Below are 14,765 nucleotides of genomic sequence, written 5' to 3'. Positions count from 1 at the left end.
TTCCTGTGCATTCTTCCATCCAAGAGCTTATCTCAGATCAGTGATCTCACCCTGATGGTCCCTTGAAGGTGGCCAGAGCTATGTGTCACCTTTATCCTCTGAGTGAAAGTCAGTTGGCCCTCTTTGGGATGCCTAAAGTGGATGCGTTAGTCATGGCTGTGATTTAAAAGACTACTCTTCCGGTGGAGGGACGGGTCGCTTTGAAAGATATGCAGGACCGGCGGCTGGAATCAGCTCTGAAGCGGTCCTTTGAAATCTCGGGCCTGTCCTTACAGGCGGCTATTTGCAGTTCTTATGCAGCCCGGGCCTGCCTTTCCTGGTTGCAGCAGGCGGTTGAGCAGTCCACCGATGGAGCGGGTTCCCTCGCTGAGGTCGGCCCGCGTATAGGGACTGCCCTGTCTTTTTTGGCTAATGCCCTTTATGATCTGGTCAGAGCTTCGGCTCAGCAGATGTCGGTGGCGGTTGCTGCCCGCCGCCTTCTTTGGCTCCGGCATTGGGCGGCTGACATGGCCTCTAAACAAAGGCTGGTGAGGTTAACCTTTCGGGGCCTTCTTTTATTTGGGGTGGATTTGGAGAAGATTGTTAAAGACCTAGGGGACTCTTAAGTCCCAACGGTTGCCTGAGGGGCCTTCTTCCAAAAGTCCTTCTTTTCCCTCCTCTTCCAAGCCACGTTTTCGCGAAGCTCGCAGGTATCGCCCAGGGCGCTCTGCAGGGTTTGGTCAACGTACCCGTTTCCAGCAGAGGAACTCCTTTCGTTCGGACAAACACGCGGCGGCATCCGGGCAACGTCCAGGAGTTCAGGGGCGTCCTCCACAATGATGGGACGCCGGTCCACTCGTCATTTCCCGCAGTAGGGGGTCGTCTCTCCCTCTTTCTTGAGGAGTGTACCGAGATTACTTCAGATCAGTGGGTTCTGGACCTGATCATAGAAGGTTACCGACTAGAATTTCTGTGCCCCGGTGGGAGACGCATTTTTTTGAGTCCCGATGCGGCACTGCCGTCAAGCGGGCGGCGGTAAACAAGACCTTGCAGGTGTTGCGGAGTGGTGGTTCTGGTTCCTCTCGCCGAACGCGGCTGCAATCGCTACTCCATCTATTTTGTGGTGCCTCAAAAAGGCGGGTTGTTCAGACCTATCCTCGACTTACGCAGAGTCAACGAGGCCTTAAGAGTGCAACACTTCCGTATGGAAACCTGGTGCGCCGTCATTGAGGCGGTACAGCCAGGAGAGTTTCTCACGTCTCTGGACCTCAAGGAAGCATATTTGCATATTCCCATCTGGCTGCCACATCAGCAGTTTCTCCAGTTTGCGGTATTGAGCCAACATTTCCAGTTTCGCACCTTGCCTTTCGGCCTGGCAACTGCCCCTCGGACTTTTTCCAAGGTGATGGTAGTGGTGGCTGCCATTCACAGGCGAGAGGGTATCAGAGTTCGCCCTTATCTCGACGACTGGCTCATCAGAGTGGATTCGGCAGACGAAAGCTGACTTGCCACAGCCAGAGTTGTTACAGTTCTTCAGACTCTGGGCTGGGTAGTCAATATACCCAAAAGTCACCTGACCCCTTCTGTCTCTCGATTATTTGGGGGTCCGGTTCGTCACTGCTTCGGGGTTCGTTTTTCTTCCCTACAACAGGTGTCTCAAGCTTCAAAATCAGGTCCGCCTGCTCCTGCGGATGCCTCGCCCTCGAGCTTGGGACTTTGTTCAGCTCCTGGGATCAATGACGGCCACCATAGAGGTGGTTCCCTGGGCAAGAGCTCACATGAGGCCACTGCAGCTTGCTCTGCTTCAGCAATGGTCTCCGATTTCCCAGGAATATCAAAGCAGACTAAGGTGGCTTCCTGCAACCCAGCGCAGTATAGATTGGTGGCTTTCCGACAGCATGCTGCGGCAGAGGATGCCACTGGCTCTTCCTTTTTGGTGTCTGGTGATAACGGATGCCAGCCTTTCGGGCTAGGGAGCTCATTGCCAGGGACACTTTGCACAGGGTCTGTGGTCCACCGCAGAAGCGGGATGGTCCATCAATCGCTTGGAACTGAGAGCGATATTCCAAGCTCTTCTGACCTTCCACAGGACGCTGAAGGGTCTACCTGTCCGAGTTCTGTCGGACAACATGACAGCAGTGGCCCACATCAATCATCAGGGCGGCACTCTGTGCAGGGCCCTGGCTGCGGAGGCGTCTCAGATCTGCGACTGGGCCGAGCGCCACCTAGAGCTGCTGTCCGCGGCTCACATAGCCGGTCAGAGCAACGTACTATCCGATTTCCTCAGCAGACATCAAGTCGACCTGGCAGAAGAAGTTTTTCTTCAAATTTGTTTCAAATGGGGGACTTCAGGCTTGGACCTCATGGCATCAAGCGTAAACGCCAAAGTCCCTGCTTTTTCAGCAGAAGGAGAGATCCTCGCTCAGCGGGGTTGGATGCCCTGGCTCAACCTTGGCCCTCGAGCCTACTGTATGTGTTCCCTCCTTGGCCCTTGATAGGGCGAGTACTACTTCGGATTCGCCTGCACCGAGAATTGGTGATTCTCATCGCCCCGGTTTGGCCAAGGTGTCCGTGGTGCGCGGATCTCCGCCGGATGCTGGTGGACGCGCCTCTTCCTTTGCCTCGGGTTCCGAACTTGTTAGTTCAGGGTCCGGTGACTATGGAAGAGCCTTGCCGCTTTGGTCTTACGGCCTGGCTCTTGAGAGGGCGCGATTGAGGGACAATTAGGTTATTGCCACACTCTTGCAGGCTCGCGCGCGGTCTACCTCTGCGACTTATGCTCTGATCTGGCACACTTTTGAGGCGTGTTGTACTCCAAAGTCTATCTCGCCGACTCTGGCGACAGTCTCACTTTTGCTAGACTTGTTGCAGGATGGGCTACAAAAGGGCCTGGCCTACAATTCCCTTCGAGGTCAAGTGGCACCATTGGCCTGTTTCGGGGGAAAGTCTCCAGCTTGTCCCTTGCTGCTGTTCAGGATATTGTCCGATTTCTCAGAGGGGCGCTTCGTCTCCGTCCTCCATTGCGATCGCCCTGTCCGGCTTGGAACCTGGGGCTCGTGTTGAAGGCGCTCCAGCGATCTCCATTTGAGCCTCTTAAACGGGCTTCTGAGAAGGATGTGTCTCTCGAGACCGTTTTTTTTTTAGTGGCAATGACGTCGGCAAGAAGAGTGTCTGAGTTTCAGGCTCTTTCCTGTCTGGAACCTTTTCTACAGTTCTCGGAATCCGGGGTAACTGTTCGTACGGTGCCTTCCTTTCTGCCTAAGGTGGTTTCAGCTTTTCACCTGAACTAGTCCATTTTTCTTCCTTCCTTTTGTAAGGAGGAATATCTGGACTCCTTTGGGCATTTGCGCCTTTTGGATGTCCGCAGGGCTCTGTGGCAGTATCTGCAGATGTCAAATTAGTTTAGGAATTCTCATCATTTATTTGTTCTGTTGGCAGGTCCCCAACGGGGGTTTCCGGCGTCTAGGGCCACTATAGCCCGCTGGCTTAAGGAACTCATTTTTTTCTGCTTATCTGCTTTCAGGGCGGTTGCCGCCTGAAGTTTAAAGCGCACTCTACGAGGGCAATGTCCTCTTCGTGGGCTTAAACGAGTATCTTTTCTCTTCAAAGAGATCTGTCGTGCGGCTACCTGGGTTTCTCAGCTCTCCTTTGTGCGGCATTACAGGCTGGATGTGGCAGCGCGGCAGGATGTGCATTTTGGAGCGCAAGTGCTTGCTCGCGGAGTTGCCTGTTCCCACCCTACTTAGGGAGTGCTTTGGTACATCCTATCAGTTAATGGATTCATCTGCTGTTGATGACAAAGAAGGGAAAATTAGGTTCTTATCTTGATGATTTTCTTTCCTTTAGTCACAGCAGATGAATCCATGATCCCTCCCTGTCTGACTTTAGTTTTTGTACAGATGTTGCATACAGACATTGTGCCTCATCAGGAGTACTTAAAGACAAGCTGTCATGCATGCTGTTTTTATTGCAGGAGGTTGATAACATCCCTCCTTTGTTTGGTTATTGCTCCGGTTCAGGGGCATTTGTTCTCTGTGAGGAACGTTTATGTTATTTTGCCTTTCTTAGTCACTCTGCTTTGGAAATTTCATATACTGAAGGCAGAGGGGGCTGGGCGTCCAGGAACACCATGTGCTTTCAGTATTCTCTATCTCCACCTGCTGGTAGGCGGATACAACCCATCAGTTAATGGATTCATCTGCTGTGACTAAAGGAAAGAAAATGGTATCTTCATTTCATAGCTTCCCACTGTTCCAGAACCTTTGAGAACATTTGTGTCCATAAACCAGCAAGTGGAGATAGATAACTAAATACTGAGCTGAGACATCTCTTGGCATCCAGTCCAGTTCATCAGTATTTTCTATCTCTAGCAGGTAGATGGGGGGACACTTTTTAGTCTCTGGTTCTAAGTGATTTTGCTCCTAGTCCAGTTGGTCAACTGGTCCCCAGTTGAGCTTTGCGGATGGCTTGAGTCTGCAGAGTCACATCTAGAGGTCTTCAGATCCCTGTCTCTAGTGCTCCGCTAATTCACTTATTCCTTCCTGCTTCCTATGGAGCTCTCCTTTTCCAGCACAACCTTTAAAATAAAAGAGAGAGAAGGAAAGAGGCTTGGAAAGTGTGGGTCAAAGTATCAGTCCTGAGCCTTTCTTTGTGTTTGATCAACTATCGGCTTTTACTGATCAAACCTTTGCACTACATCCCAGACAGCCCAGTTTCCTTAGAGACCTCAATACTAAAACCATCATTACAGCCCTTCTGAGTAAGGTCCACTCCGCATTTGAGACAGGGAAAATGTTTGTTGTTATATCTTGTGACCTTTCCGCAGCTTTTGACCTTATTGACCATTCACTGTTACTCTCTCGACTCTCTACTGTGCTTTGCTATGCTATTCTATATGATTGTTATATTCTGCTAAGTTCGAAAGAGATTCTAAGCGGATTACAAACAATAAGTCCTCCTTAGGAGAATTTACAATTGCATATCTAATAAATTAAAACTAAAAAAAAATCTTATCAAATGCATATCTAAAACACTAATTACAGTTGCACATCTAGTGCATTGAAAGGGAAAAAAACGTCTTTCTCATCAAACAGACTTTTAACGCTTTCCTGAAGGAATAACATTGTGTTATTTTCTGAATTTCTAAAGGCAGTCTGTTCCAAAGCCTAACTCCCTGATGTAAAAAGGAATTCTCTAGCATGGATTTCTTCCGTAACACCCTTAAAGGACAGACAGTTTAATTTCATACAGCGTTCTGATCTACCTGAGGAAAAACATGATGGGAAATCCAAATAATTAGTTGACCAGATCCAGCACCAATGTTTGCTTAAACTTCAGTCTTGAAGGTGCAGGAAGCCAGTATAGCTCCTTCAACAGTGGGATGCTTTTTTTCATACTTTCCCAGGCTGTAACTCAATCTTGTTGGTGTATTCTGTAGAAATTGAAGTTTTTGTAACTTTTCTTTTAGTAAGATCCCCCAAATAGTGAGTTACAATAATTTAAGTTTGCTATCAGGATTGCCAGGGCCACTGTTCTAAAGTTATCCGGGTGTAATTTAGATCAAATTGCTCTCAGCTGCTGTAATCCGGAAAAAGAAATTTAGATAAAGCCTTCACATGTAATTTAAAAGTTAAGCCTGAATCAGTTATGACTCCCCATACTTTGAGTGGTCCTCAATCATTAATTTCTTACCTGTACCCAATTCCAAACACTTAGCTGTCAGCTTCTCATAATCTCCAAACCAAACAACCTTAGTCTTTAGTCTATTCAATTTCAGAAAATTAGCTTTAGCCCAATTATCAGTTATGATGACACTCTCCCTCAAGAAAGTCATAGTATCTTCACACTTTTCTTGAGCTTCACACAGAAGAAAAATAGCAGCATATGAGTAGACCAATATTACCAAGGTGGACAGCACTGTTCCCATTGTACTTAAATAGATATTAAACAAGGAAGGTGACAACAGTGACCCTTGAACTCTGCAATTTGAATGCCACTGCAAAGATACCTTGGAGTCCTTTCTTATACTATATATTCTTCTCTGTAAAAACTCACTAAACCATTTTAAAACAGTACCACTCACTCTAGTCTGACTAAGCCCATTCAACAGTTGATCATGGTTCACTGCATCAAAGGCAGCTGATATATCGAATTATAGCAAAATCATTTGCTGTCCCTTACTAAGAGCCAATCTGATTTCAGTTACCATTTCCAGCAACAAAGTTTCAGTACTATGCAGTGGTCTAAAACCATGTTGTAAAAATGAAGAATGTCAAATTTGCTCAAGTAGTCACATAATTGAGTATTCACTACAGATTCAATAAGCTTAGCAAGCCATGTTATGCTTGCCACTGTTCTATAATTTTCAGGCTTAGGCAAATCTGCTCCACTGATTTATATATGTTCAAGACTATGTATGTGGGTATTGTTACCTTCCTTGAATAAAGGTGGGATGTAAATGCAGTTAATAAATCCTTCGACATCTGTACACAGGATGTTCATATCTGCATGAATGATCATAATTAAAGTATTCACTCTGTAGAAAGATGAGCTGAACTTTCTCAGGATAATGATACAAATTGATATCTACTTAATGTTTAGACCTTCCATGGATCAGTATTCATATAGTAGTCTGTAGCAGTGTCCATGGTGTGTCATCTATTGTGCAATGTGGCTTAGAAGCCTGAATAGGCCATTTACTATCTTTTCTGAGTAAGACTGACACGGCTGCCTGAACACTTCCTACATCTCAGCCAGCCCAAGGACACTGACAGCATGGAGAACATCTGCATTTCATCTTTGGGGATGAAGTTGGTACAAGCAAATAAAGGCTAAAGAGTTGGCGTTCCTGAAATACAGAAAGACTCAAGAAGAGGAACACGGGGAGGAATACCGGATGAAACTGAAAGAAGCCAAGAGAGAGATACGTCTGGTGCAAGCCAAACAAATGGCTAGAAATGTAAGGAGGGGTGACAAAAATTTCTTCAGGTTTATTAGTGAAAGGAGGAAGACTAAAAAGGGAATTGTGAGATTGAAAGATGCTGAGAACCACTATATAGATAATGATGAAGAAAAAGCAAATTTGCTAAATAGATACTTTTTGTTCTGTTTTCACAGAAGAAAATCCTGGAGCAGGACCGCAATTGACTGGCAAAAGTACATGTGAGAATGGAGTGGATATAGCACCATTCACAGAAGAGAGTGTGTATGAACATCTTAAAAATCTAAAGGTGGACAAAGCAGTGGGACCGGATGGGATCCACCCCAAGATATTGAGGGAGCTCAGAGAGATTCTGGCGGGTCCTCTTAAAGATTTGTTTAATAAATCCTTGGAGACGGGAGAGGTTCCGTGGGATTGGAGAACGGCGGAGGTGGTCCCTCTTCACAAAAGTGGTGATAGGGAAGAAGCTGGAAACTACAGGCCAGTAAGCCTCACTTCCAATTATTGGAAAAGTAATGGAAGCGATGCTGAAGGAAAGGATAGTGAATTTCCTGGAAACAAATAAGTTGCGGGATCCGAGACAACATGGTTTTACCAAAGGGAAATCATGCCAAACGAATCTCATTAAATTCTTTGACTGGGTGACTGGAGAATTAAATCAAGGACGTGCTATGGACGTAATCTACTTAGATTTCAACAAAGCTTTTGACACGGTTCCCCACAGGAGGCTCTTGAATAAACTAGACGGGCTGAAGATAGGACCTGAAGTGGTGAACTGGATTAGGAACTGGTTGACGGGCAGACGCCAGAGGGTGGTGGTCAATGGAGTTCGCTCGGAGGAGGGAAAGATGAGTAGTGGAGTGCCTCAGGGATCGGTGCTGGGGCCGATTCTATTCAATATATTTGTGAGTGACATTGCCAAAGGGTTAGAAGGTAAAGTTTGCCTTTTTGCGGATGACACCAAGATTTGCAACAGAGTGGACACCCTGGAGGGAGTGGAAAGCATGAAAAAAGATCTGCGGAAGCTAGAAGAATGGTCTAACATTTGGCAATTAAAATTCAATGCGAAGAAATGCAAAGTGATGCACTTAGGGAGTAGAAATCCACGGGAGACGTATGTGTTAGGCAGTGAGAGTCTGATAGGTACGGATGGGGAGAGGGATCTTGGGGTGATAGTAGCTGAGGACCTGAAGGCGACGAAACAGCGTGACAAGGCGGTGGCTGTAGCTAGACGATTGCTAGACTGTATAGAGAGAGGTGTGACCAGCAGAAGAAAAGAGGTTTTAATACCCCTGTATAAGACGTTGGTAAGGCCCCAACTGGAGTATTGTGTTCAATTTTGGAGGTTGTATCTTGCTAAGGATGTTAACAAAAATGGAAGCGGTACAAAGAAAAGCTACGGGAATGGTATGGGATTTGCGTTGCAAGACATATGAGGAGAGACTTGTTGACCTGAACATGTATACCCTGGAGGAAAGGAGAAACAGGGGTGATATCATACAGACGTTCAAATATTTGAAAGGTATTAATCTGCAAACGAACCTTTTCTGGAGTTGGGAAGGCGGTAGAACTAGAGGACATGAAATGAGATTGAAGGGGGGCAGACTCAAGAAAAATGTCAGGAAGTATTTTTTCACGGAGATAGTGGTGGATGCTTGGAATGCCCTCCCACGGGAGGTGGTGGACAGGAAAACGGTAACGGAATTCAAACATGCGTGGGATAAACATAAAGGAATCCTGCTCAGAAGGAAGGGATCCCCGGAAGCTTAGCCGGTGGTGGGGGAGGCAGGGCTGGTGGTTGGGAGGTAGGGATGGTGCTGGGCAGACTTTATACGGTCTGTGCCAGAGCCGGTGGTGGGAGGCAGGGATAATGCTGGGCAGACTTACATGGTCTGTGCCAGAGCCGGTGTGTTATGATTGTGGCCGTGACCTCTCCCAGACTTACCTTATTCTGGTGGTCAGCTTCTGTGCTGGCTTCTGTTTCTTCTTTCTGTGTTGCTAGAGCTGGCTCTGTGTCTATGGGCTGGCTGCTCCCAGCATGAACCTAATTGCTTTACTATACTGCAGCTGTGTGTGTTACTTGAGCTAGCTTCCTCTGTGTGCTGGTTGCTTCCAGCGTGGCTCTAATTGCTCTGCTATACTGCAGCTGTGGGGGTTAGCCTGAGTTAGCTCTAGCTCTGTTTCAGTATGCTGCCTGCCTGTATCTGGTAGTGGTGACATCATCAGGCAGGGCCTTGATAAGGAAGTGGTGTTCTTCCCTTCAGGGCCTTTGCAACGTTTGCATTTGCGCTTGCTATAGGGCCAGGTCAGTGTTAGTGCAGTGTGCACTTGTGACTTGTGTGTTTAACCTTCCTGCTTTTCCCTTGTAGCTCCCCTGCTTCCCCTTTTGATGATTTAGAAGCACTTCTGTGTTTTGGGACTTTGGAAGCTCTTCTGTGTTTTGGGGCTTTGGAAGCTCTTCTGTGTTTTGGGGCTTTGGAAGCAGTTTTGGGGCTTTGGAAGCACTTTTGACTTCTCTGTTTAGCTTCCCTGTTTTTCTCTTGTGGCTCCCCTGTCTTCCCTTTTAGTGCTAGGAGCTCTGCTGGTAGTTTGGTGCTTAGGAGCACCATAGTTAGTTTAGGGTTGTAGAGCTGTTGTGCTTGGTGCTTAGGAGCACCTGTGCTAGTTTGTGTTTAGGTTCCCTGCTCTTTCCCTATGGCTCCCCTGCTTTTCCTAGTGGTGCTATTGGGAGCACTTAAGTTAGTATAGGGCTTAGGAAGTCCTTGTGTTGGTTTATTGTTAGGAACACTTTTGGTTTCTGTTTGGAGTTCTTCTGTTGGTTAGGGTTTGGGAGCACTTATGTTAGTTTAGGATTTAGGAGTACTGCTGTTTCCAGCTTGTTCTAGTCCTGGTCCCTGTGTCATCCAGTATCCGGTAAGTCCTGCCGGCCAATTGAACCCGGGGGCTCAACCCTTGGGGGGCAGTGGCTAAGTGCAGGTGAAGCTGTACGGACCAGTCCAGGGTGCTCCGGTCTGGTGTGTTCCAGTCCTGTGTCCTCCAGTCCGGGGGATTCCAGTCCGTGTGTTCCGGCTCGCTGGGCGGTGCCTGCAGTCCCTGCCGGTGTGCTTGCCCAGCGTTGGTTGGTGGGTTTTGCCTGCTGCTGTCGCTCCTCGTCAGCAGCCCAAGGGCTCACGTTTGCTCCAGAGCCCAGCCCTGCAGGTTCTGAACCTGAGAACCTGACACGGTGGTGGGAGGCGGGGTGGGATAGTGCTGGGCAGACTTATACGGTCTGTGCCCTGAAAAAGACAGGTACAAATCAAGGAAGGTATACACAAAAAATGGTACATGTGAGTTTATCTTGTTGGGCAGACTGGGTGGACCATGCAGGTCTTTTTCTGCCGTCATCTAGTATGTTAATTATTAATGCTGCTTTTGCATTGACCCCTCAGTATTTATGCTGTACTGATGCCATTGTGGTTTTTGAGTTTGTATTGTCATGTCTTTGAAATTATGTATGTTGGGCTATAAATGAAATAAACATATTACTACAGGTCTAGGGTTGAGAAACAAGGTTGCTGCATAGATGCAGGGAACATTTGCTCGATATGGTCAAGTATGCACTTTGTAACACACAGATTTGTCTATGTAAATACATATTTAATTTCTGAATTCTTAAATTTTACAATTACAGCACAATTGTTGAGATGGTTGGTGCATATATTACTGCATTTTCCTGATTTTTGCTATATTTGTTTGCCATGTTGTATGTATGTTAGTTTTTCCACAGGGCATGTTTATAAATTGAGTCCATACATTTGTGTTGCATAACATTGTGTGTTATGTTTTATCCTTTAGGTCCAGTTAACAGACTTTGAAAACTCTGCATATGTTGTATTTGTGGTATTACTAACCAGAGTGATTCTGTCATATAAGCTGGATTTTCTTATTCCTCTGTCAAAGGTAAGAATTGACCACGAAGAATTTTCTGGGATGTTTAATGTGATTATGCTGGGTACTAAACTATATAGGAGCCTTTAAATTCTAGAACATTTTATGGTGGTAAATCAGCAGTGTGTAAAAGTATTTAGAATACTGGAACACCTTCCAAATCTTTTGGGAATCAAAATTATTTTTGTTTTTCAATTTTTGCCCTTTTTCTTTTGCTGTGCTGCTTTGGTTTGTTTGACAGATTGCTATCTGGTGTTTTTTTTTTTTTCCACCAGCTATTTCCCTCTGCCGCCTTCTCTCTCTATCTTGTTGTGTCTTAACTTTGTGGGCTGAAAAGCCTGTCTTTATCTGTCTCAGCTTTCCCTATGTTCTAAGGTCCAACATTAGTGGGTGCTTTCTGATACAACAGATTTTCCCACTCCCCCATAGACACCAGCAATTTAAGATCCATCGAAGACCAGGATTCTTTATTTGTTACTACACTGGCACCTCCTACTTACATACCCTTGAAGATCCCCTTAAAAAAAAAAGAAAACAAAAGTTGTGCCTTGTATGGAAATAGTTGTTGATCTGACCATAGGTTAATTTTTCATGGTTTGTAACTTTGACCACTTCAGAACTTGAATAAAACTGCAGGAAACTTTCTATATAGCAGTTCTTTTAGAGAGCCTTAGAGGAACCCATATTAACTGCCCTGAAGATGTATGATGAAATTCATAGTGTTGTTATATAAAGAACAGCTTAATCTGATTATTTGTGAACAAAATCCTGAAGAAATAAATGGAATGATTATAGCCAAAGTTCTCAATATTGGGCTCTGAAGTTCTAGTTGACAAATTGTAATATTGAGGAAAACTGGAAAGAGCATAAGTACTGGCAAGTTCATAGGTAACTTAGTAGATGATGGCAGATAAAGACCTGAAAGGTCCATCCAGTCTGCTCAACAGTTACTCATCAATTCATGATTAACCAACAATGAACATGGTATAAATACTTGATCCTGATCTTTCTTTGCCATTTCTGGGACATAGACCATAGAAGTCGGCCCGGCACTGTCTTAAATTGTCTTGCCATATATGGGACACGGATCATAGATGTCTGTCTGGCACTAGTGTTAGGCAAAATAAAAATATAAAAAGCAAATTTTAACAACTAATTGCCATAGTCTTTTCCACTTAGTTTTAAAAGCTTTGTACCACAGCATTAACAGCTAGAATCTAACAAGCACCTCAGGATCTAGTTTAGTCTTCCCACCCCTAGGACAACTCTTCAATTATAGTCAGTTATTGTAATTAGGGTAACAAGCAAGGAGTGCTCTTACAGAGTTTTAAATACATTTCATTACCATCTAAGAAGGAAACACTAAATAAATCATACAATATACTATATAAACTAAAAGACACTTTTATATTAGGCTAATATCCTTAATACTGAAGCAAGTTTTAAATTATTGAAAAACTCAAAAACACTAAGAAGGAGTCAGCAGTCCAGCAGCGAGAGGGGTGCTATCCAGTCTTTTGCATTGAGTGTCGCATGTATGATTATCTCCCAGTTGGTGAGATGTCATATGTGTGTGCCCGATGCAAAGAGCTCCTAGCTCTTAGAGAACGTGTCTGTTCTCTTGAGGCTAGAGTAGCAGACTTGGTGGAGCTGAGGGAGACAGAGGTACATAGAGGAGACCTACAGGGATGTTGTAGAAAAGTCCCACCTCCAGTCTGGTAGCCCTTGTGCTACCTTGGAAGAGGGAGGTCTCCTAGAAGGAGAGCATCACCCTGGTGAAGTAGGAAGTACTTCTGTAGCCAGGACCTGCCCACTAGGGGATGTACTATCCTCTCGCACCGAGGATATGTCTCCAAGTGCTGCCCAGGAGGGAAAGGTTAGGACAGCCGTTGTAGTTGGTGATTAGATCATTAGGCATATAGATAGCTGGGTGGCTGGTGGACGTGAGGATCGCCTGGTGACTTGCCTGCCTGGTACGAAGGTGGCGGACCTCACGCGTCACCTAGATAGGATTTTAGATAGTGCTGGAGAGGAGTCGGCTGACTTGGTACATGTGGGTACCAATGACGTAGGAAAATGTGGGAGATAGGTTCTGGAAGCCAAATTTAGGCTCTTAGGTAGAAAGCTCAAATCCAGATCCTCTAGGGTAGCATTTTCTGAAATGATACCTGTTCCACGCGCAGGGCCAAAGAGACAGGCAGAGCTCCAGAGTCTCAATGCGTGGATGAGACGATGGTGCAGGGAGGAGGGTTTTAGATTTGTTAGGAACTGGGCAATATTCTGGGGAAGGGGGAGCCTATTCCGAAAGGATGGGCTCTGCCTTAATCAGGGTGGGACCAGGCTGCTGGCATTGGCATTTAAAAAGGAGATAGAGCAGCTTTTAAAGTAGAAATGGGGGGAAGGCCGACAGTCACTCAAAAGCGCATGGTTCGGGATAAGGTATCTTTGAAGGATACCTCACAAACAGGGAAGATAGGGTTTCTGTATAGTGAGGTTGCACAACAGACCGTGGTAGGCAGGTGCCCTTAAATACAACCAAAGATCAGACAAAAGATGGCAAATCATTAGTGTCAAGTACTAAGCATCATGCAAATAGGAACAACAAACATACTCTGAAATGTCTATATGCAAATGCTAGGAGTCTAAGAAATAAGATGGGAGAGTTTGAATATATTGCACTAAATGAAAAATTGGATATAATAGGCATTGGTGGAAGGAGGATAACCAGTGGGACACTGTCATACCGGGGTACAAGTATGTCGTAGTGATAGGGTGGACCGGACTGGTGGAGGGATAGCATTGTATATTAACGAGAGCCTTGACTCAGATAGATTACAAATTCAGCAGGACACAAATCACACCTTTGAATCATTGTGGGTTGAAATTCCATGTAGAAAAGGGGAAAGGATGGTGATAGGAGTGTACTTCCGTCCGCCTCGTCAGGATGAGCAGGTAGACGCAGAAATGATAATAGAAATCAGAGACGCAAACAAAATGGGCAATGTGATAATAATGGGTGACTTCAATTATCCAAATATAGACTGGGTAAATGTAACATCGGGACACGCTAGAGAGGTACAGTTCCTTGATGAAATCAAGGACAGCTTTATGGAGCAGCTGGTGCAGGAGCCGACGAGAGAAGGAAAAATTCTAGACTTGGTCCTTAGTGGAGCGCATGATCTGGTGAGGGACGTTATGTTACTGGTGCCGCTTGATAACAGTGATCATAATATGATCAGTTTTGATATCAACCTTGAAGTAACTATACACAGGAAGTCATAAGTACATAAGTAATGCCACACTGGGAAAAGACCAAGGGTCCATCGAGCCCAGCATCCCGTCCACGACAGCGGCCAATCCAGGCCAAGGGCACCTGGCAAGCTTCCCAAACGTACAAATATTCTATACATGTTATTCCCGGAATTGTGGATTTTTCCCAAGTCCATTTAGTAGCGGTTTATGGACTTGTCCTTTAGGAAACAGTCTTAACCCCCTTTTAAACTCTGCCAAGCTAACCGCCTTCACCAAGTTCTCCGGCATCGTATTCCAGAGTTTACGCGTTGGATGAAGAAAAATTTTCTCGGATTTTGTTTTAAATTTACTACACTGTAGTTTCATCGCATGCCCCCTAGTCCTAGTATTTTTGGAAAGCATGAACAGCCGCTTCTCATCCACCTGTTCCACTCCACTCATTATTTTATATACCTCTATCATGTCTCCCCTCAGCCGTCTCTTCTCCAAGCTGAAAAGCCCTAGCCTCCTTAGTCTTTCTTCATAGGGAAGTCATCCCATCCCCGCTATCATTTTCGTCGCCCTTCGCTGCACCTTTTCCAATTCCACTATATCTTTCTTGAGATGCGGCGACCAGAATTGAACACAAATACGTTAGCGTTTAACTTTAAAAAAGGAGACTATGATA

At 45.5% G+C, this 14,765-nt stretch overlaps 1 protein-coding gene across 1 annotated transcript in view; it reads left to right on the top strand.

Annotated features, from left to right (window-relative positions):
- The window catches only part of GCLC (glutamate-cysteine ligase catalytic subunit), a 188,987-nt gene that overhangs the window by 147,159 nt on the left and 27,063 nt on the right, over nt 1-14,765 (top strand). The window contains 1 exon segment of the mRNA XM_030198967.1: nt 10,754-10,858. Coding sequence (XP_030054827.1) covers nt 10,754-10,858 — 105 coding nt within the window.

Source organism: Microcaecilia unicolor, chromosome 3 (genome assembly GCF_901765095.1).
Source record: "Microcaecilia unicolor chromosome 3, aMicUni1.1, whole genome shotgun sequence".
In the NCBI taxonomy this organism is placed as follows: domain Eukaryota; kingdom Metazoa; phylum Chordata; class Amphibia; order Gymnophiona; family Siphonopidae; genus Microcaecilia; species Microcaecilia unicolor.
Note: the sequence above shows the minus strand (reverse complement) of the source record. Positions and strands in the feature narration are given on the sequence as shown.